At 38.7% G+C, this 24,817-nt stretch overlaps 1 protein-coding gene across 2 annotated transcripts in view; it reads right to left on the minus strand.

Annotated features, from left to right (window-relative positions):
• Nucleotides 1–5,341: 5,341 nt before the first annotated feature.
• The window catches only part of LOC137341123 (transcription factor MafG), a 31,852-nt gene continuing 12,376 nt past the window's right edge, over nucleotides 5,342–24,817 (minus strand). For both annotated transcript variants that reach the window (XM_068004066.1, XM_068004065.1), the window contains 2 exons: nucleotides 22,420–22,483; nucleotides 5,342–12,881 (listed from right to left, as the gene is read on the minus strand). In XM_068004066.1, coding sequence (XP_067860167.1) covers nucleotides 12,429–12,881; nucleotides 22,420–22,455 — 489 coding nt within the window. In that variant the 5' untranslated portion in view covers nucleotides 22,456–22,483 and the 3' untranslated portion in view covers nucleotides 5,342–12,428. The remainder of the gene's footprint in view (nucleotides 12,882–22,419; nucleotides 22,484–24,817) is intronic.

The raw sequence follows: 24,817 nt of genomic DNA on the forward strand, positions 1-24,817 counted from the left end.
AATCAGTCCTGCACTCATAACATTTAGGTGTTTTTGCCTGGTTTTGATTTGGTGTCTGTTTCTTCAAACCCACTCTTAGTACAAAAGCAATTTAAAAAACATTGTAGTTCAGATTCCTGTATCAAACTTATCCTGCTACGATGTTGGAAGTTTGAGTCCGTTACAGACTGCAGGGAGGAATAATTCAAACTTAAACAACACTGTGATTAGTTCAATTTATATATTACCTTTTTAAAGTTGAGTGGTGGAATACTCAAAGTCCAGGAACTCTGTTTTGTTTAAATCCATAAGTCAACTTAGAGATTCTTTGAAAGAGAAATAAAATTAGTTTGAAATTTCCATGATTAGATTATTGTAGGTTTCCACAGTGATTAGGAATTCAAATAGGTAGAACAATTTAAAAGTCATTTGCAAAGAATTAGCTTAGTTCCTAGAGCTGCAAGCTTATTATTTTATCCAGTTACATAATGTACATTTTACTATAATTCCATAACTATTATGTTATTTATTTGCTTGTTCATCTTTTGTTAAATAGTTTTTAACTTAAAATTAGTTCTGAAGGTGAGCGACTATTTGCTTATTGAAGGCATGAGAGAGCCTACAAAGGCATCGGATAAGGACAGTAACTAAAAGCAATTAAGAGACAGGTACCTGGAACTTCCGTTGTTTGGGGGTGGGGGCGGGTGAAGAGAAAGAAAAGAGGGTAAGAGGGGTTCTCTGCTGTAACTTTATTGGAAACGCCGGAAAAATGGTGTAAACAGCTGGATGATTGGGAGAACCGCTGTGAAAATTCTACCCCATAGTTTTCTGTTTTGATATCCTGGGTATATTACCAAAAACTTACATAGATCTTGCGGTTAAGATAGACATTTTTGAGGGTAAGGGGAGTGGGACTTGCTCGTGAAAGTGATCCAAGTACGAGTGTTCTAAATAATTTAGAGTAAGAGAATAGAAAAGACCCAAAAACGTAACAAACCTTTAAGCCAATAACTCCCTGCAGGGACTCGATGTAGTGCAGTCTCAACACTCTATCTCCGTGCTTTTGAAGATAGTACAAATTGTGTTTTTAAAAAAAAATTAGTTCATGGGATGTGGGCGTCGCTGGTGAGGCCGGCATTTATTGCCCATCCCTAATTGCCCTTGAGAAGGTAGTGGTGAGCCGCCTTCTTGAACCGCTGCAGTCCATGTGGTGAAGGTTCTCCCACAGTGCTGTTAGGAAGGGAGTTCCAGGATTTCGACCCAGCGACGATGAAGGAACGGCGATATATTTCCAAGTCGGGATGGTGTGTGACTTAGAGGGGAACGTGCAGGTGGTGGTGTTCCCATGTGCCTGCTGCTCTTGTCCTTCTAGGTGGTAGAGGTCGCGGGTTTGGGAGGTGCTGTCGAAGAAGCCTTGGCGAGTTGCTGCAGTGCATCCTGTGGATGGTACACACTGCAGCCACTGTGCGCCGATGGTGAAGGGAGTGAATGTTTAGGGTGGTGGATGGGGTGCCAATCAAGCGGGCTGCTTTGTCCTGGATGGTGTCGAGCTTCTTGAGTGTTGCTGGAGCTGCACTCATCCAGGCAAGTGGAGAGTATTCCATCACACTCCTGACTTGCGCCTTGTAGATGGTGGAAAGGCTTGAGAGTCAGGTGGTGAGTCACTTGCTGCAGAATACCCAGCCTCTGACCTGCTCTTGTCCCCATCCTTGTGGAAGATCTAAAAAATTAAGGATGCAATTCTTTAATGAAAAGGGGTAGAATGCCTGTGTTTTCCATGATTAACAACGAGCTAACAAAACCATCCTCCCAGATATCCCCTTTGGAACATAGGAATTGCTAGACGAAAAACAAAACACGGTCCATCTAGTTCACCTTCTACTGTCCCGGTAGTCGCACGATAATGGAGTTGTTGACTAATCATAGCAATCTATCAAATAGTCTACAACAGACCCAGACATGACACGAGGAAAACCCCAGTGGCGGAGTGTTTTGGGAACCATAGGTCCAAAGTCACCTTTTCACTCCCAAGCACGCTACACTTCATGTCTCAAATTACTCTCATACAGTAGCCGATAACGTTATTTTCTGAAAGAAATCTATCTAACTTGCATTTCAATGAATCAATACTAACTGTTTCCACCGTCTCCCGAGGGAGCTTATTCCATAGATTGGCCTCTCGCTCACTGAAATATTGTTTCTGCAGATTAGTTTTATATTTACCCCTCTTCAAGCGCAGGCCGTGTCCTCTGGTTCTATTGTTCCTGCGATATTTTTTTAAAGCAGATTATTAATTACTAAGAATAACAGCCATTCTCTTGTTTTTCATTTTAAAAAACAAATTTGAGCCCCAGTCTCATTGTAGTGCACCCCTCAGGCTGTTAGTGGTCTCTCCTTCCCAATCAGGTAATGTCATTAACCCAGCACTTAATTTTGTCACACTCATTAAACAGGCTCAGTCTGCGAGTGGCTGGACATGTACATCTACTCTTTTCAGTGTGACCACATGGAATGTGGGAACCCAATAGGACAGCAGAGGTACTACTTTTATTGGAAACTTAACTGAAAAGAAATCTACATTATTTTTAATTGGGTCATTAGTATTGCATTCCAGCATTATTGGATAACCAACAATGCCAATGAAGGAAATTACGTTGTAGTATTAAAATCAAATTTACGTGCATGTCACATCACCAAATACCACAGATGGATTTCTGCAGATTCATAATCTACAAGGAGAAAATTTCACGTTACCTCTTGCCATTACTACATACAAAAGAACTTCATGCAAAGTGCTTGTGGAAATTAATTTGGTTTCATAATAACTAGATTTCAGGATATTCATACTAATTAACCTTAACAAGGATATCAATAGAGGCTAATCCTTCAGGACTTTTCCAATAGATAAAGTTTTTGGTATCAGCTGCAGAATTTTGGTTAAACGGAAATAATTCTACTTGTATCCACCATTTTTTGTTTGGCCCAGCTGGGTATCTGACATGCAAGTAAATCCATCACGTTGCTTAAAAGTTTTGAAATCCACCTACAAAAAGAGTTTCACTTGCCTGATATCAAGTCCACACCCTTTTCTGTAGGGGCGCATCGGACTTACTCAAGCCCGGAGAACTAGGGCGCACGTTGGAAAAATTCAAGCCTTAGGGATCTGAAGTGTGTGTAGGAGCACAGCCAGGGTGAAGAGTAACTGCCTAAAACCATGCAGTTTGTCCGCAAAGAGCGTTCAGGTTCATGCCATTTGTCCAGCTATCTGTTGGGACATTGGCATGTAGGATTATTTTGACATCTGTAAATTCTGTGTTACACAAACACATTTCAGGTTCTTTATTCACATGAAGAGGTGGCAGACTCATGTCGACGCATCTAAATTTAATTTTACCTCAAACCTGTTCAAAAATGCAATGGAGCGTTGCAAATGAAGGGCATTTTATTCCAAGAATGTTGATGTTAACTGAACTGCCCAGCAATGTAGTAATTCACTCCAGTTAATTATTACTTAATGGTTCATTTACTAAACAGAAATCATTTAATGTACATGATTTACCCATTGAATAGAATACTTACATGAGTAAGTTCTTTCAATAACTCAAAAAAAGGCGGTTATTCATCATGAAGCTTTAGAGCTTTTCAATACTTATGAAGAAAGTCATGCAAGACATAGACAGTGACCTTTTATTTTGTACTTTTTGCCCCGATTTTAATGTTTTATTAGTTCTCCCCCTTGTTAATCTGTTTCTAAAATCCGGTCATTGTTGTTCTGGAGCCAACTGCCATGAGACCTACATCAATCAGTGGCACAGCATATTGGAGCACAACCACTCCTGCTCTACTTGACCCACAAGGAAACGCAAAAAAAATTAAAATGTACTTTGTTGGTCCTGGCTGCTGTTCCCTAGCGGGTAAGCCACCACTGCTCTCCACTCAGGCCTTGGGTTAAAATGGCAGATCAGGCCCCGATGACATAGTTGGAGCCCGATCTGCGTACTTCAAGTGCCCTGCTGGTTTTTAAATTTAAGTTTGAAATTGCAGTCGGCAAGAGCAGGAGGGGAAAGAAGTGGGTAAGCCCCCAACCCCGTTTTATTTTAATTCTCCCCGCACCCCCGGCCTGGTTTCCCTCTGGGGGGGGGGGGGTGGGGGGAGTTAAAATCGAGCCCATGGTGTATGAAGTACCATAAAGCTAACTGAACGAACCCAAGAGGCAAATTTGTGCTGTTAGTGAAAAAATACATCTATAGATCCAAGCCATTTGAGTTCAAAAAAGACTTGTATTTAGAAATGTTTGCACTTCACATACAATGAATTACTTTGAAGTGACTATGCAGGCAAATGCAGCAGCCATATTGCTTAGAGGAAAATGTTTCCAGTTTATGTGCTGAATTCCTGTTTTGGGGCTTGATCCCACAACTTTTTGGAGGGGAAAGAACAGAAATGGAGCAATTGTACTGTCAGTGTCTTGGATTGAAGGATAAGAGAAAATGTAAAAAGGAAATAGGAACATAAGAACAGGAGTAGGCCATTCAGCCCCTCGTGCCTGCTCCGCCATTTGATAAGATCATGGCTGATCTGTGATCTAGCTCCATATACCTGCCTTTGGCCCATATCCCTTAATATCTTTGGTTGCCAAAAAGCTATCGATCTCAGATTTAAATTTAGCAATTGAGCTAATCAATTGCCGTTTTGAGAAGAGAGTTCCAAACTTCTACCACCCTTTGTGTGTAGAAATGTTTTCTAATCTCACTCCTGAAAGGTCTGGCTCTAATTTTTAGACTGTGCCCCCTACTCCTAAAATCCCCAACCAGCAGAAATAGTTTCTCTCTATCCACCCTATCTGTTCCCCTTAATATCTTATAAACTTCGATCAGATCACCCCTTAACCTTCTAAACTCCAGAGAAAACAACCCCAATTTGTGTAATCTCTCCTCGTAACTTAACCCTTGAAGTCCGGGTATTATTCTAGTAAACCTACGCAGCACTCCCTCCAAGGCCAATATGTCCTGCCGAAGGTGCGGTGCCCAGAACTGCTCACAGTACTTCAGGTGTGGTCTAACCAGGGTTTTGTACAGCTGCAAAATGTTGCAAAAGTGAGAATCAATTAAAAATAAAGTGGTGATCCAAAAGACTAAAAGGGAATATTTTCTACCAATACACCGGATTTCAAAGTAAAAATTCAAATTCCTCCTTGCAAACTCACTAGCTTAAAAATGATATTTTAGTTGTCACTTAATGCATTTACTAATCAAAGAAACTAAACTACTTCCTAATGGTCTGGTTGATGGGATAGGAGGTTAAATTAGATCACTGGACTTATTCTACACATTGTAAAGGATACATCTTTCATTACATTAGGTTAGATCACTTTAAAAGGTGTTTATTGGTCATATACAAAATAAAGTAAGCTGTATCTCAACAAACATACAGTATATACAGAAATAAATTAATGATGTGTCCAATGGAAACTGATACAGTTAATTTTCATGGCGATTATGGATACATACTTATCTACAGATCATAAAGTACAATAATTTAGGTAATAAATACTTATTAAATGGACTCTTTATACAAAGTACAACAACAGTGATTCATTACACCCTTTGGGCCAGAATTTGATACAGAGAGCATTCGTCATCAAAATAGCTTTAACTTTATTCACCTAATACTGCACAAATTTCATATCACTACATTGGTTGTATGCAACCTCCTCACAACAGCATTTCAATCCTCAATAGTGTGATTACAATGCTCCTGGGAAGTGAAAAGTAACTATGTTTTCCTTACGCTTTAAAAGAAACAGATTTAGATCTGTTAAGTACCCACACTAACATGCCATTACTTTGTACTGATGGTGCACGGCATTTTTTATTTTACAGTAAACACATTTAGACCTTGGAAAATCTTTGCAAAATATATTAGGTTCCAAAGATCTAGACAGATTGCTTGGAGGGGCAGTAAATTTAAATAGGCTTCAAGTTCAATCCAGTACCCAGCTTTGCATAAGTGTCAAGGAAAGTATTAGCTGAATCAGGTACAATATTTTGTAAGTACAGTGATAAACTAGCCAGCTGCATCAGAAAAACGCATGTCAAAAACCAAGACACGGCAGCTAGACTTTAGCCCCACGCAAAAATAAAATCTATAATAGCATTTTCTTCTGATGCACATTCACGTCCCAACTATTCTCCAGAAACAGGATCTCATTTCAAATGAACAAAGGGAACAAACCCTTATCCAAGTTCCATGTTCTAATTCTTTTACTAGTTCCTTATATTTAACTTCCCAGTGACATGCAATCACCCATTAATGTGCTTCCAATGGTCAGTATTGCTTCTGAAAATTTTCTAGCGTCTGGTCAAAGGGCTGTAATAAATGTAAAGCTGGATGCAGCACTCTGGCAACAGTACAACAGTAAAACAGAATAACTGCCCATCAGACTCCAAAAAGTGAGCACTGCTCTGCAACAAAACGGGGATTATACACCCTGGGTTAGAATCTTATTTACAAGAAAATGCAGCCAGGAGGGATGAGGATATTTCACTCCTTGTCTGGTCACATACTTCCATTAGCCCAAGTATCATTCATAAGCAAAGAGCAGTATGACAGAAGGTTTGCTTGCAAGGTGGGGAAGCACACACTAATAACTGGTTAGTCAAGTGTGAAAATCTGGTCATCAGGCTAGATTTTTGTTCCAATTTCTGATTAATTTGAATCTCTATCAGGTTAAGTCGTTGCAGGAAGTAAGAAAATATTCCTCAACTAACATGTCCAAAATATAATATTTAATGTGGGCTTCAAGCCTAAGGGTTTAAACACAACAGTGATGTTATTTTTGTTATTTGTGCTAATATTAACAAAAAATGACCTTTAGCACGTATTACTCCAGTCTATAACTTTGAACACTATAAAATACAGACACGCACGCACGCACAGACACTCCTGTAACATAAATAATTCTTTAGCCCTTATATCAAGACATTATTTGTACAATGGGTAGTCACTCTTGCTATCTGTAGGGCATTATTCCAGCACTGTTGCCCTGGATACCAATTGCTGCTTGCATATTTTAAGAACCTCACTTTACAACAGTCACCAAGCCGTACACACGTACGTCACACACCTCACGTACAAAGCACTTGCTAAAACAAGCACTTACACTGTTCACAGAATTAACGTCACAGGCTGACAGCATAGAAAAACAAATCACTACAGCATCTGAATGGGAATCAGAACAAGGCTTCAGTTATTATTCTTGTTATTTTAAGGGAGTGGAGGGGTAAGAGATTCTTTCACATACTGGTGATATATTGATCAGTTTGTACACAAAATGCCTTCTTTAAAAAAGGTCTTGACAATCAAAATAGTACTTTTTTTCATTAACTCCAATGGCATTAGACATGTGTATCTTGGGTACCCTCTTCTCCTAGTGATCAACACAGTGAGTACACTGCTTCTCTGTTTAGAAATGTTGAGTTGATGCTTTGTAAAAACCCTTGTGAAATAAATCTCTCCCCATACTGTAGTTCTAGTGCAATTTTTCTCTTGTCTGGAATATGACTCCTGCTTCAAATATAATTAATTGCTATGCTGCTTCAGGATTATTGTTCATGCCCCCTCCCCCAGTTACTTTTTAAAAAAAGTTATTGAAATTGTACATTTCCCACCAGAAACTACATCGTTCTTAGAACCAATCCTTGCTCGAGCTGGTATTGTGCAATCAAATATTGTCGTTAAAAAAATAATTCTACTTCTCCAAATGGATTTGAAATAGGCTTGTACAATTCAAAATCAAATGGGTAATTCACATATTTGGATAAAACACATCCCAGGTTTATAAGTGGAGGGAGGGGAAAAACCCACAAGATATACAAATGTACTTATATTAACTTAACATTTGTCTCAATTCAACTTTTAAACTCTGCTCTGTGATTGAATAAGCATATATTTTAAGAATGGAAGCCATGTTTGAGTTTAAAAGGCTTCTAGAATCAGGTGGTTTTGATTACAGCAGAGTTAGTGTTAAAAGCAATTAAAACTGAAGATTGTTAAGCATTTGCTTTCACTTAACACCCATCTACATGATTCCACATTCAATGATATGCTCATTGCCAGAAGACTAGACTTGAACTTCAATTTTAGCGATAAGTTGCTGTGTCTACATGTGATTACTTAATCACAACACAGCTTATGCGTTATTCAAAACATCTACACATGGCACTAAAGCTGGCCAAAGGCAGGCATGGTCTCAGCACCAGACACTCATCACCTCAAACTGGCATCTAGAGAGTACAGGCTAAATGTGGATGTAAAGTCCTGGGCTTTACATTATTCTGTAACCATATTGTGCGGCCTTGAAGCTAGTTTAACCAATATTCAGATTGCAGTTAGAAACTTTTAAAAATAGTTACACAATATCCCATTCAAAAATCCTACATGATCTTTAAGGTTTTTACAAATTAATAGATCTCCATAGGACAAGCTATAAATCCTATTTGATTTAATGGGGTTGATTGGGATTCTATTGCCGAATTCTTGGTAAAAGATATCATCAGGTGGTTGGGTGGATCAAAGGCCAGGTTGAGTTGAGATGCTGAGGTTATTTTGCACAGCCCTTTATGGCACAGATAGAAATTGTTTTTGACAAAAATAAGTTTCTTCTTACTGAAAACTATTGTGTAGAACAGCAATTACAATATCACAATTAAAGAAAGGTGTGCGAGAAACCAAGTCAGATATGCAGTTTAGCCAAATAGATTTGTACTTCAGACCAAACATCGAGTTAGCCATTTAGGAATGAACATTCAGCTACTCTAATAATAGCTTAACAATCGAACAGCACCTTCTATTACATATTCAACATAAAATTACACTAGACATTGAATATATTTTGGATTTCCAAATCTTTGTAATATATATTCTACTTCAATACTACTAAAGAATAAATCCCTTAATTTGTGTTGCAGTAAATGTGTACACATCAATGCAAAGTTCAGAAGATAAAAAAGAGACACCTTTTGGAGACTACTGCAGTATTCAAACCACCAAGAAGTTCTCAAAGAATTCAAGATTCATCATGAATTCATCCCCCATATTTTAAAAACTGCAGATTAAATGCAGATCTCAAACGGTTAACATTAGATGCTGTGCAATAGTTTGGTATTCCTGGCTTGGTTAAGATAGGCCGAAGCATATTTCAGAAGCTGAGACTGCTGATCAAACTGAACTTGTGGTTCACACACCTCCTTAAAATTTGTTGCATTTTTAAAATTCACATGTGCAGCAAGTGAAGAGGAAATTTGGAAAAAAATACACACAACATAAAACCCCATTGTGCTCACACACAAATAAATACAGAACTAAACAACTGTAAAATAACACTAAACTGCATATTAACACATCACAGATACATCACCCCGGATCCACTTAACACGCTGATTCACTAGAAAGCTATTGATTTCAATAAGCCACTCTAGAAACATCTGTAAAAGCTATTAAACACTTTTTTTGTGAAGTTTTTTGTTATATAAATATTGTATGATAATCTGTGTACTTATAAAAATTAAACTCGAATACCCTTACATGTTGACAAAGATACTTTGTATACATACACTAAAGAGGAACTTTTACTATCAAAGATTCTCTGAATAAATTTTCATTCATATGGTTAATCAGCCCCTTCTACTCACACTTGTTCTTTAGAAGTAGTTTCAAACTTCTGTAAAGGTTCAATACAGTCATTTTCAGTTTTTTTTTTGACTGCAGAGAGAGAGAAAAGGGGGTGGGAGGTGGAACAGCAGCTAGTTCTAGTCAGCAGGAAAAAACAATGAGCCAATTCTCCACATCTGACTTATGACAGTCAGAGAGGATTAAAACTTTTTCTTAAAAAGCAAAACACACCAGGTAACGGGGTTTTTGCTGAAATAGTGTTCTCTCTTCTGGTGTTTAGATTGTTGCTTTTCTTTTACTACTTCAGTTAGTCACTTGGGGAAAGAGGCACGAAACTGCAGCAAGACGGGAGGAAGGCATACAGTGGTGTTCCCCAGGGGTCGGTACTGGGACCACTGCTTTTCTTGATATATACTAATGACTTGGACTTGGGTGTACAGGGCACAATTTCAAAATTTGCAGATGACACAAAACTTGGAAGTGTAGTGAACAGTGAGGAGGATAGTGATAGATTTCAAGAGGACACAGACAGGCTGGTGGAATGGACTGACACATGGCAGATGAAATTTAACGCAGAGAAGTGCGAAGTGACACATTTTGGAAGAAAGAACAAGGCGATGCAATATAAACTAAATGTTACAATTCGGAAGGGGGTGCAGGAACAGAGAGGTATATGTGCACAGGTCGTTGAAGGTGGCAGGGCAGGTTGAGAAAGCGGTTTAAAAAAAGCATACAGGATCCTGGGCTTTATAAATAGAGGCATAGAGTACAAGAGCAAAGAGGTTATGATGAACCTTATAAAACACTAGTCCAGCCACAACTGGAGTATTGTGTTCAATTCTGGGCACCACACTTTAGGAAGTGGATATGAAGGCCTTAGAGAGGGTGCAGCAAAGATTTACTAGAACAGTTCCAGGGATGAGGGACTTCAGTTACATGGATAGACTGGGGAAGCTGGGGTTGTTCTCCTTAGAGCAGAGAAGGTTGAGAAGAGATTTGATAGAAGTATTCAAAATCATGAGGGGTCTAGACAGTGTAGTTAGAGAGAAACTGTTCCCATTGGTGGAAGGGTAGAGAACCAGAAGACACAGATTTAAGGTAATTGGCACAAGAGACAAAGGCGACATGAGTAAAAACCTTAACGCAGCGAGTAGTTATGATCTTGAATGCACTGCCTGAAAGGGTGGTGGAGACAAAGTCAATTGTGGCTTTCAGACAGGGAATTGGATAAGTACTTGAAGGGAAAAAATTTGCAGGGCTATGAGGAAAGGGCGGGGGAGTGGGACTAGCTGGATTGCTCGTGCAGAGAGCTGGCAGGGACTCGACAGGCCAAATGACCTCCTTCTATGCTTGTAACCATTCTATGGGTCACTACTATTGGGGGGCGGGGGGGGGGGGGGCAGGGAGGAGTTGAGGCAGGGAAGTCACTTAAAACCAGTGGTAATCTGAACATTTGTACACCACAACTTCCAACTTCCACATTCAACAGCTGTACGATTAAACACTATCTTGTGGAAATCAACATTTCATTAAATCTGTAAACTTTAAACTCCAGACTTGAGGTTTGTCTGTATGATATTCAAAAACTGTACATTACATGATTTAATAAACTATAATTAAGAGATTCAAAAAAGGGATAGGGTTCTCAGAAGCTGCCAATTGGAAGTATCCAACATAGCAGTGGAAAGCATCAAAGAATTAAGCTTCTGTATGAAGACTGCACTTTTGAAACGATTCAAAAGCTTATTGTACAGACTGACATTTCACTGCCTTCTTTGGATAGTGACAAGCAGATGGCAGGGTTACTGTAACAACTTAGTGTTACAAAGGGTGCTATAGTTCTGCCTCCTCCCATCTCTGCAGGGTTTTAAATGCTGTGCATTGTCCTACAATAGGTATTAGTTTTTAAAAAGATGTACAAATTAAAACGAAAAATTCTAATTTGCGCTATAAATTTGTCATGAAGGACCCATTGTATATGAATAGAAAGGAATACTTAACCATATGAACAGGTCATTTGAACTACCTTACTCCATGGTGATACGGTACACCGTGTTCAGATGTGCATGAATATGAGAAGCTGTTAACTGGTCAGTGCACAAAGTTAGCCACAAGGTTTCAATCTGAAATAAAATGTCCAATAAAAACACATCCCACTGTACTCACAGACTGTGTTACAATCTAATTGGTTCAACTACTACAGCACCATACAATATTGGGTTTTGCTTAAACATGTCATGATGCCACTTCATCCAAATGCAGAGAAACAAACCTATTTTTTGTAAAGTTTGTTCAAGTTACTTCAAAATCAATGAACTTGTCCTTTAGGAAGGTTGTGGAGTCACCAGGGTTTGGTCTGTGTGACATGCTGTCAAGCAACAAGATATCAATACAGTATTCAGTGCTAGTTTGTTACTGAAATAAATGTATGACTTTCTATTAATTTTGATTTCACACAGTTCAGTTAAAACTGGAGACCTCTACAGGAATTGCTATAGAGATGGACAAAATAAAGCCCTTAATATTAAATTCTTAAATTGATTACCAGACTAAAGTCTTGGTTGCAATAATGAACTAGGTTGACTATTTTATCTAATGCTTTGCTTATTCATCGAATTGCCACAGACCTGTGCATATTTTTCTCCTGTGGAAAAATACATTTCAAATGTTTGTTTGGGAGGGGGAAAATTTTAAAAACCCCTTGTGTTTAACTCCATGAATTGACCAGTTTTACTACAAACTAGGTTGGCTCTGGCCGGTGTCTACAGCAGTATGTACTAAGATCTTGCATCGGTTTTGGATTTGACTATTGTGATGACGCTGGTGGTAGCCACTTTGCCTGGCATAATGGGGCCAATGGCAGAGATGATGGGACCTCTGACCGGCAGGACAGGTCCTCTGGCCACGGTCCTGGCGAAGCTCTGTAAGGCCTCATACTTGGATCGGAGGGCATCTAGCTCCAATTTCATGCTAGCATTCTCGGATGCCAGCTTCTCTACCTCTTGCTGAAGTTCTGCTTTCTGCTTCTCTAATTCCTCCTTCTGAGTCACCCTCTTGACACGGCAGCTGGCTGCGTAGCCACGGTTCTTGAGCGTTCTGCGACGCTGCTTCAGCCGGATGATCTCCTCTTTGGTTAGGCCTCGCAGATGTTGGTTCAGTTCTCGAACAGACATGGAGACAAGCTCCTGATCTGTGAGACTGGCTCCATTTTCACCTGGCTCCCGCTTCACCTGTGAGGGGCGGAGGGGGTGGGAAAAAGGAGAAAGCTTTCAAACCATAGCATCAACTTAATAAAGGCATTTAGAAATTCTGAGTCGTAGGACAGAAGTTCCCATTTGATTGTGTTTAACGTTAAACACAGTCAAATGAAGGTATGGGGGTCCAATACATCTTTTCCCAAAACTGGGGGAAGATTTTCAACATTAGCATTTATCGCAAAATGGTAACCACATGTATAAAGAACTGGTTTACAATTCACTATAAATAGCAAATAGTGGAAGTGTTAAAGACAGTTTCAAAAAGGTTATTTCTTCATAGAAGTGTTCAATATGAAGGTTGCTCCTTTGACACCATAAAAATATTCTCACTCTATAACCTATGCCACTCTTATGCTTCCATCACCACTTTTGATACACCAAAAATAGCTGTCTGTACACAATTTCTAATGTTTAACCAACTGGCCTATCTTACTTTAGATTAAACAAATGACCTCTAAAGCCACTGTTAACATTTAATATTTTCACATTTGCTTCTAAATAAGTTGAAGTGTTCCAGTACAAGGGGGCACAAATGGTAATTAGGAAGCAGGGAAATCAACTTTTACACTTAAAAAAATAGTAGAGATGGGAAATAAATTAGCGGGGAAGGCCTTTAAAAGCAGACAGTATAAACGGGGATTCCAAGAGGGAACTCGATGAGAGAACAAAAAATGAAGGGATACGATAAGAAAGTAGGCAAGGAGGCTGATCTATCAAAACGGGAGCAGCTTGTTATGTAGATAATTTGCAGGGAACAAATGCCAAAAATTCCTAACTGTACCATTCAAAGCTTCATTTATGCTAAAACCTCAGCTGATTCGTGGAAAGTTCTTCATATTTCTCGCACTGCAACCATTCCAACATAGTATTTTGTTATGTGCCCTAGTTGATAGAAAAAAAAATAGCTGAAAATCAGACTTGCACAAAAAAGAAATGGTTGTTGTATATTAGCAGTGCTGAAGTTCGGAACAATTTAGGACTTAACTATTTGTTTCTATCCAAAACTTTGTCGCATTGAAATTGGAACTATTTTGTCACCTTCATTGTGGTTTTGATTCCGTCACTCAGCTAACTCATTGTACAGTTTTATTACCTTAATGGTCACTATAATGTCAGATTTTTAAACGGCTGGATGATAATTAATTTTCCAGACAAGTTACATTAAGCATAATTTTTTTTTAAACACACAGCGAATCAATTAAATAGAATGACTTGTGGCTCGATAATTATCTTCTTACAAGTCAGTCAATGTAACTGCAGAACTTCCAATGGGTTTTAAATAAAAATATTTATCATGGTCCTAAAATTATTAATAAAGCCTGGCTCTTGGTGAACTCCCAGAATCAATGTTTTGGGTGGCAGTGCACAGCACATTTGGAAAAAAACCTACAAGTCTAGCCCTTATAAACCAAAAATGAATGGCTGCTGATGTTCAGGAGGAAGCATTATATACACACAATTAATGCAGTGTGAACATTAAATCAATTTTTTTTTATTTTTTTATAAGAGTTAGCTGCAATATTTACTAATTTTCAAGAGTAAAACTCAAATGCTATGGATGGAGCAATGTAAATGTACTAAGGAAAGTTAATTCTCAGTTTAAGTAGTGTGCAGAGCTATGTAAGAGGGCATACTCAGGTTAGTAGATTGGGTAGATGATATCAAATGAAGTGTACATTTTGAAAGAAGGACTAACATTTATATACATTGAATCGTGGTATTTTAAAAGGAGTAGAGGAACAGAGAGATTATGGGGTTTAGATATACAGATCTTTAAAAGTGGGCGAGCAAGATGATAAAGCTGTAAAAAAAAACCACAATGGATCATAGGTTTTATAAAGTAGGGGAATGGAGTACAAAAGCAACAAGGTAATGTTATACCTATTAAATCAGTAGTTAGGCAGCAGTTACAATACCCTTCTTGGGTACCTTACTTTAGGATGGATGTCAATGCCATGCAAAATGTTCAGTGATATTAGTGATGAGAGGCTTTAGTAATGAGGAGAGATAAATAGAAACTGAGGCTATTTTCATTAGAGCAAGGGTCAAGAGGGGATTTGATTGAAAGTTTTGATTACATAGGTCGTGGGTTCAAGTCCCACGCCAGAGACTTGAGCACATAACCCAGGCTGACACGCCTGTGCAGCATTGAGGGAGTGCTGCACTGTCGGAGGTGCCGCCTTTCGGATGAGAGGTTAAAATCGAGGCTCTGTCTGCCCTCTCGGATAGATGTAAAAGATCCCATGGCACTATTTCGAAGAAGAGCAGGGAGTTATTCCTGGTGTCCTGGTCAATAATTATCCCTCAACCAACATCATTAAAACAGATTATCTGGTCGTTATCGCATTGCTGTTTGTGGGAGCTTGCTGTGCGCAAATTGGCTGCCGTACTTCCTACATTACAACAGCGATTACACTTTAAAAAGTACTTCTTTGGTTGTAAAGCACTTTGGGCCATCCCGAGGTCGTGAAAGGCGCTACATAAATGCAAGTCTTTCTTTCTAAATAGGGAAGAATTATTTCTACTGGTTGGTAAGTCAGTAACCAAAGGGTATAAGCTTAAGATAATCACCAAAGAACTGAAAGTAAAAGTTAGGAGAATAACAGCGTTGACACGGAATCCCTGCCCTACCAGAAGCAGGTAATTGAAGCAGAATCTATAATAGCTTTTAAAAAAGTGAATAATTTTTTAAAAAAAGAAAAGCTTAAAAAGGGTATGGGGAAAAAGGGGCCAAATGGACAGCTCTTTCCGAAAGTTGGCACAGGTGTGATGGAACGAATGACCGTCTGTGCTGTAAAATTCTAGATACGGCCATTAAAAAGGCAAAAAAAAAACTTGAAGTATATATAAATCACACTATTTACAGAGTTTTAAGTGTAGATCAGTTTCATCGAGCGACATATCAAACACAGATTATACATCTCAGTAGCAGAATTATTTGACAAAACAGGAAGAAAGGTACATTTTATTTTCTGAAGACAGATAAAGCATAAAAAATTAAAGCTCAATATGTCCCCACTCCTGCAAGTGGGAACTTCAGAAGTGACAAAAAAAACTACTGAAAATAAGCCATTAAATAACAGGGAAAAAGTACATCAGTTTCATTAACCTTTGACCAGCCTCCTTATGAGAAAATAAAGAGCATTTTGCTGAAAAAAAATCAGAGGAAGTTTAGTTCTTCGAGCAAGGCCCCAATAAATACTGGAAACGTCCAACTAATTTGAGTTTGCTCTATTGTATATTAGATTTGATGCTTTTGGGCAGATGTAGAATTATCAAGACACATCCAAAAAAAAAACATTTCCTGTTACATTTTAAAACAAGAGAAGATAAACCAAATCATTAGCACTCCCCATTTATGTTTATAAGAGTAGTACACCCGGAAAAGCACTTCTCATTTTCTCATTAAATATTTATCTTTACTTTCTCTAGGGAGATAGAGCCATTGACTCCCACTGCAAATAATGTGCGAGTTCTCAAAACCCGCAGTCAGAAAAGGCTTAAGCCAGGATTTGTCTTTGCATACCAACACAGTTTCTACTAAGTTTCCAATTACTAACGTGTAGGTTATTCACTACACATTCTAGGGAAGTCTAGAAAATTGTGGAAAGGTTCAGCAGCATGAACATTTTAACCAAATCATTGTGCGGACAGGTCTCGATGGTGGCACAGAAAAAAGTTGCTTTATTTTAATATTTAGAAGAATGGAACTATTAAAAGACACGGTGAGTAGCCATTAAGACCTCAAGTGACAAAAAGTCTTGGATAGCTCTGATCTGCAGAAATGAAGAGAAACTACAGATAGCATCGATATAAAGACCATATGCACCATTAGACAGCTATATTTACATAGCTCACTGAGACCCTCAAGGGACAGCAATGTGTAGTACAACAGGATACATGTTATTTTTGTCACCGCACTTGGGTATTTTTACTAGTTCGGCCGCTGAAACAAAATCTCTTCACAGGAAAGGAGACCAGGAACCTGAAGTTTAGTAACCAGTGACGAATTCTATATTTTATAGATGATAAATTATGTTACAGTAAATGGAGATAGGTTTGACCACAAAAAAAAGTTTCGGGTAGAATGTGATCTCAATACAGCAGAAGGTTCAATCCTATTTGTCTACATATGAAAACATACAGCAGCTAGCATTTTCTGGGAAAACCTCCATGCATTCTTGCAATGAAGACTTTCATTAGGTCAGCCAAAAAAACCTGATAAGTATAAATAACAACAGGGAGAGATGTAGTGATCTATAACAAAAACACAACATACATTATGAATAATGAGTATGCTTATTTTGCTGCAATTTCATTTTTTTTTTAAAAAGGGGTACGGAAACACACCTGGAGGACAAATCAAGCTGTGGCAATGTTCCGACATTCCCTACTGTGAACTACATTGTAAACAGGACGGCTCCAAATGAGTCCGTCTAGTACCTGGAGCAAATTATACTGGAACAGCTCCAGGAACCAGTATAAAAATAAGGTTTAGGATTTTCCCCAAGTGTTATACGTCAATTTATCACCGGGTTTCTGAATATTTACTCTGCTTCACGGATTACGCACTTTAAAAAGGAAATGTTGGGGAATTTTTAAATTAGTTACAGCAATAGAGGACAGTGAATGTCTGCTCAGAGTAATTTTAGTGAAGAGAAAGCTTTGTTCCTACTTTGTTGAAAAATTATCATTTGTCTTTAGAGGGTTGGTACTGAGTGTACTTGCACTGCTCTCCAAAAGATCACAACTATTAGAGATTTTATTTTTAAATTAGATTTTTTTGTGAATTTTGTGTTAATCAACACAAAGCATATTAGTGCTGGGAAATGGGAGCGTTCCATACCAGACTCTCAATGTGATAATGCAATCACAGGTCAGGTATAGTAAAGCTCCCTCTATTCTTCCCCACAAATTGCCTCTATGCGAATCTCCCATCCCCACTGGCACCTGTATCATTTTTCCATTTCCCACACCAGCCAGCCTGTGGCCTTTCTTAATGAAATTGCAAATTTAGTGCAATTAAAACCGAATTAGAGGCAGTTTTGTGCTGTCGGCCTGTAACGACTAGCAATTAGATCGAGACTGGGCAAATTTGCAGGCATCAGACATAAGTGGCTTTCACTCCATCACACTGGGCTGAAAGGCCAGTGTCTAAACTTGATTGTTTATGAAGAAAAGCTTTGAACTGCACTTTCTATAAAGCACTTCTCCACTACCACACAAAATGACCAAGATAGTTCCCATTTATTCATAAATATCCATATTTAGCATCCACAGCCTTTTGGGGAAGAGTTTTCTTGATTTCCGCTACCCTGTGTCTGAAAAAGTGCTTCCTGATTTCACTCCTTAATGACCTGGCTCTAATTTTATTATGTTCCAGATTCCCACACCAGAGGAAATAGTTCACCGTCTACCCCATCAAAGGCCTTTATCATTTTAAAGACCCCAATTAGATCCTCCCTCAACCTTCAAAACTCAAGGGAATACAAACCAAGTTTAATCAACCTGTTCTTATAATTTATCCCTTTAAGCCCCAGTATCATTCTGCAGAATATGCACTATGCCTCCCCTAAGGCCAAAATATCTTTCCTGAGGTTTGGTGCCCAAAACGGAACGCAATACTCCAGATGGGGTCTGACCAAGGCTCTGTACCGCTGAAGCATCACTTCCTCATTTTTGAATTCTAACACCCTTTTCTATTAGCCATTTTGATTTTATTTTGTACCTGTGCACTAGCTTTTAGTGATCTGTGCACGTGGACATCCATGCCCCTTTGCTCCGCCACAGCTCCCAGCCCCTCACCGTTTAGAGAATATTCCGATCAGTCTTCCTCGGTTCCAAAGTGGATGGGCTCACACTAGCCACGTTGAACTCCATCTGCCGGTTTTATCCACTCACTTTGACTGTTTATGTCCCTTTGTAACGTCTTTCTCCTATCTGCACAATTTACTGTGCCTCCTAACATCCAAGCCATTAACATATATGGTGAAAAGTGGAGGCCCCAGTACAGGCCCATGGGGAACATCACTTGTCATCTCCCACCAATCAATCAGAGATTGTTCCTTTGTCCCTACTCTCCGTCTCCTACTTCCCAACCGATAACCTTGTGACATGGGTTGGTAATCTCCAAGTCCATGCGCTTTCATTTTTGCTAATAATCCTAATCAAATGCCTTCTGTAGTCCATAGCGACAACATCCGTAGACTTGAAGTAGAAAAATTTGCAGGGCTATGGGGAAAAAGCAGGGAGTGGGACTAACTGGGTAGCTCTTTCAAAGAGCCGGCACAGGCACGATGGTCCGAATGGCCTCCTCTTATGTTATATCATTCTATGATTCTATGATTCCACTATCCACCATGCTAACGGTCTCCCGGAGAAATTACAGACAGCCAAGCACTTGGATTGTGCCGTAAGCTAATCACTGAAGCAACTCAGAATTGGATCAGATCCAAAATAGTGGATCCCCTATTTGGCAGAAAACAGATCGTAAAAAAAAAAATTGTACAGAAAATACTCCCCCTCAGCCTCTCTTTTTTTGTATTTATAACTGCAACTCTCTCAACAATCCACCAATGAAATAAATTAAATTGTTCAAACATTTACATGTACAGTCATTTCATTATTACAAGTGCATTGCAAGTCGTCTAGAACTGACATTTGCCATTTTAAAGTTTTAAAGAAAAATTCAGCTGTCACAGCTTTCAGGCACAGGGTCCCCAGAGTTTCAAAATGCATTCATGAAAAAGACTGTAAATGAAGAAGATTCTTTGGAGCCGAAATTAAGCATCAACTGGTGCTTAGTTAAGTTCTGTATGGAATCAGATTTACTTTATACTAGTGAATTCCTTGTGGCATTGCTCAAGGTTAAACTGGATGTTACGCTGTTTTGTAATGACAGGAGCATTATACCATGACGCACATAATGTATTATTCTGCTACTAAAAGTGGAGCTCTGTTCTAGTTGGCCTGTCCTTTTAAGGTCACGTAGTCTAATTGTTGTGAAAATATACAAGCCTGAGGTCATTTAGAGTTGAATTGCAGTTGGTCAGGAAAGTTTGCGGATTGCCAAGTGTTTGTAAATTTCCAGCTGCAAGCCTCTCTCACCGACAGCAAACAACCTTCTTTTGGACTGCAACTTCAACTTCAAAAAAACTATACACACACAATAGATTTAAGAACATGCAAACACAGTAATATGTAGGATCAGAAAAAGACAACTGTGGTCCATTTCACCAGTCTCAATTTCTAAGAAATATCATATCTCAAGAGGTCTACCAAGTTTTTCACCAGGTATTAATCCAATTCTCTTGAATTTGCAATATAAATAGACCTCCCTGCCCCCTTGGACCATTCCATACAGTTACAATCCACTACAAAAAGTAGCTATATTTTACCCTCCAAGTTTAAGATCATGTGCTCTTGTTGCAGAACCAGTGACTACGTTAAATATACTGACATTCATTTTCTCTGTATCCTTTAGGGCCTTGAGTGCTTCTTATAAACACTCTGGATTTGTTGAAAATAAAGTTGATTTAATCATGGCATATCAATCAGTGATTACATTTGGCTTCTCCACTTAAGGGAAATGGGTTGAGAGTGCTGACAGGAATCCCTCCTGCTTTCTAATGAAGTGTCGTTTGGGGAACAGTTTTGAACCATTAAAACACTTCGCCTAAAGAAGAATGTCCCCAGCAGTGAAACACCTCCCCTAAACTTTGCACTGGGTGTGTTATTATGTGATAGATTTCAGCTCATATTCCAAAGGGGATCTGTACACACAGAGTTCTGGTCCAGCTTCTGATGGCAAAATTTCTATTGACTTTCTGCTGCTGCACTGTCTGATATTGAATCAACTTCCTCCATACGACACCGCAAAAAACATTTTCTGCATATTAGTAATCACAGCCCAGAGTTGGCCAATAAAAAGGATGACTAATTGCTACGGTTCATAAAGAATAAGTAATGATGAGTAATTTCTGGAAAAGTGTGTTTTTTTAAGTTTCACTTTTTAGTGAGATGGTGGATTCCGTGTCTGAAATGATCAAGCTAGCAATGTTCCTCAGAAAACACTTTAAAAAGAAAATTATTGAGTGCTGAATGGTACAAGTTACTGTTGGTGATATTAGGAGACGAACCTTTAAGCCTTTGCATGGTGTTCCTTTAGCTACTATTTTAAAGCAGGTATTAACCAATGTATTTTAAATGTCTCTACTAAAAAGAGCATATAGAACATCATACAGACACATTAGTTGTTCACCTGCTAATACTGTAACATTAATTTCTAGGCTTATATTAGGAACCACGAATACAGTTTATAACATTAAAACAACTCATGCTAAGATAACTCAAATGAGAAACCGATGTCAGTACATCCCAGTCCAACATAGTACCAAATTTATTGCTTCTCAGTCTTGATTACTGGATTATTTCGCTGTTTACAATGTTCTAGTACACAGGACTCCATGGAACTGAAATAATACAAGTGACTTTTCTTTCCGTATAGCACCCAATGGCAAATTTGATATGATTTACTTTGAATTATGGAGTCATGTAGCATCACTCACTACTAGCAGTATCTGGAACTCAAATTGCCTTGCAACTAGAATATTTCATCTTTACTATTTGGACTTTTAAGCTGGTGGACAGTTACACCGGGACGTATATATGTTCTGCAGGGCTTACTAGTTTGCCAATCCAAATTCAAAGCATGAGTTAAACACAAGTATAATCTATATTCATATATGCCGGTTACTGTGAACCAGGTCAAAACCAAAACCTTTAAGTTGTTACATTTATATGTATATGTGGCCAAGGTAGTACCAGGAGCCAGATCTCAAAAGGCATATTTTTAAATCTCCACTGTGATATCCCAAATACAACAATTTTCATAAGTCTATCCTGTAGGATACATAGCCCGTAGGGGCAAAGAAAATGTTTCTGCACTTGTCTTCTATCTAGTAATCCCTGCGAGGTGCACATTGTGTGATGGCAGCATGAGTGTTGATTGTGATGCTTCCCATGGTCAAATAGCCTGCCAAAACTCTCACACAAAGAATGGCTACTTAGCCGAGGGACTGAAGGGCACCTGGTACCTTGAATCCACACTGCAGCAAGCAGTCAAAACCACCCAAGGAGGGTGTGTTGGGGGGGGGGGGGGGGAGAAAATGGAAGAAAATTAGCAAAAGAGGAAAAAAGCCAATAGATTAAAAGAAATCTTAAAAACAAGAACTCAGGTAGATCTTAAAGAAAAATCTCAGTGAAATATTGGCTATTCTTTTCATGTACTAAATCACTTGGAATGGTTTCTAGTTCCTTAACTTGAGGATGAAATGAAACCACAGATACAAATTCAGAAACTTGGAAAATAACTTAGTGGATTCCAGGTAGTGTTATTAACTTAAGAAATTTTGACCAGCAGGATCAAGATCAGTATTAAAGATATTGGATTCTTTCCTTTACTGGAACTTGGTGCCTGTGCACTAAATGTTTACAGGGATATCAGTTATACCTTTAAGGCCTTGTTTCCCTTGTTAGTAGTCGTCATACCACGGCACACTTTCAATCACGCAAACCTATGGAAAAAGAACAAAAATGTAAACTTTTTTGGGGCAATTTTTTGTGAATAGCCAAGGAATTAAATATCTTAAATCCAGATGCAGCTTCCACTTGGAGTCATCAAAGCAGCCTATTAACACACATGTTCAATGAGCTTATTCAATGAGTAGCTGAGTCATGAAGTCTAAAGACATGATGCTTGACAGCTGGTCTGTGCTGAGCAGTAGGGATGCTACAGTTGACCTGTATGCCAGACAAGGTCAGGGTTGGACTTAGCTGTGATGCTCCCTATGCTTGAATAACTTGCTAATACTCAAGACCAATGTTCATGCACAATCGCCATTTGGGCGAAGTACCCAAGTGTGACCAGATCTACAAAGTTATGTCCCAGATGGAGCTAAATGACTTCAGGAGAGATGGTCGGAGGAGAAAATTGTCAAGAAATAATAACCTGTTGCCATCTGTATGGAACATCAGCAAAGGTGGAAGTGGCATGTGGCATTTTTAGTTAAACATTTTTAGATTAATGTTAGCAATACATTTTCATATCACACTTGCACCAACAGATACTGCAAGCTCTGGGGAACTAAAGAGACTATGTTTTTATCAGCATTGCCCCAAATTACACTATAATGCAGAAAATCTTCAGAATTTTTCTGATGTCACCAAAGAAATTTGTTTTCCCTTAACTAAGAAAATTTGAGGAAAAAGAGGCATAGTCTTACCTACACAGATAAAACACACAGTAGATACAATTCAACAAAGCAGTCTTTTGGAATATATTCAGGAGAATATCAAAAGCAGCAGAGTGCTGTGACCAAGGTATTCGGGACAAAAATTGAAGCTCTCTAACGATTTAGCAGAATTGCTCAAATGTCTATAGCAGCAGGGACTTCCTATCAACGTATACGTCATCACAACCTCAGAACAAAATGATGCCCATAAGCCAGCTACAAATGGGAGATTCATGATGAGTCAGCAAGTCTGAGTACAATACTGACAAGCTGACCACAATCATAGCACCACCGTGGATCTGTGGTAGTAAACCCATTATTCTGCCTTCTCAGATGTGCCCAAAAACAACATTTAAGCAGTTCCCCAAAGCACTTGGATGCAGGCTTCCAGCAGTCACCTCAATTTTGGCTTGTATTTTTGTATCTCAAATCTGCAGGATTTTTTAAAAATATTGTTATTAAAATGAGATATATGGGAAAGATTGTTTGATGTCAGCATGGATGAGGAGCTGTTTGCATATTCTAAAGGTACAAGGACAACGTAGGAAATCGCAAGGCAAGAGGAGGTTAAGTTTATGTTAAACTCAATGCGACAAATTGGCTAAATTATCACCGTAAAGCCTGGAGCAAACACACCTTGAAACATGGCACCTGCCTCATCAGCAGCCATGTTTATAGTGACAAATCTTTTCTGCAGGTGACCATAACATTCACTGACTGCAGCTTAGAAATCCAAATTCAATAGGAATGGGTTTTAAGCTTTTACCATCTAGATATTTAGCAGTTGTAACAAATTTGAGGCCCACTGGGATTGCAAAAGCACAACTGCATTCTCTGGTGTAAGAAAAAAGGCTGGGTGTACCTTATTCTGACAGGACTGTAGGCCAGTCGGGAACCAATGCAAAGACATCACCTGTGACACAAAGTAACTAGATGAATTTCACCGTAGTGTTATACAGCTCAAAACACTACCGAATTTAGAAAGACAAGATCTTATATTGTTTTATGCTTTATTAAAATCCGGGCAAGAACACTGATTTGGTTTAATTATTAAAATATTACCACCAATTCAGTCTCTCAGAGTAAAGAGATTATGTGAAGTCACACTGTATTAGTAATTTTAAGACTGTTTCAGAGTTGATACTAATTCAGGCTCTACTTTTCAGTTGCGTTACTGAAACCCGACTGCATTATTTTCACAACAAACATGATGAGGGGAAACCCCAGTGCAGGGAATAACTGCATGTTTCCGAGTCTATTGTAGTACTTTCCAATTTTAAATATCTACAAGTGTTTTAACAGTTAAATTGGGTGTCTAATTTTTCCATTATTCGATACACTTGTCACATAGCTTTCCATTTACTGTACAGTGCAATAAATGTTGTACCGTGCTCTGTTTAAAAATAGTTTTTCCTCTTTCTCTCTTGCCTCCTGTCCCCACCGTACCCTATTCCATGACAGGGAATGTTGGTAGGTGACCTACTCCCAGGTATCTGCTGAAGCTTCTTTGTAATAGGAAGCATGAAAGAACAAAGGGATGAAGTCTTGCATCAACATTCCCTTCCCAAGTACTTCGGCATCATTTGGTGCACAGCTCACATCAGGAATGCACAGAGT

Source organism: Heptranchias perlo, chromosome 23 (assembly GCF_035084215.1).
Source record: "Heptranchias perlo isolate sHepPer1 chromosome 23, sHepPer1.hap1, whole genome shotgun sequence".
Lineage (NCBI taxonomy): Eukaryota > Metazoa > Chordata > Chondrichthyes > Hexanchiformes > Hexanchidae > Heptranchias > Heptranchias perlo.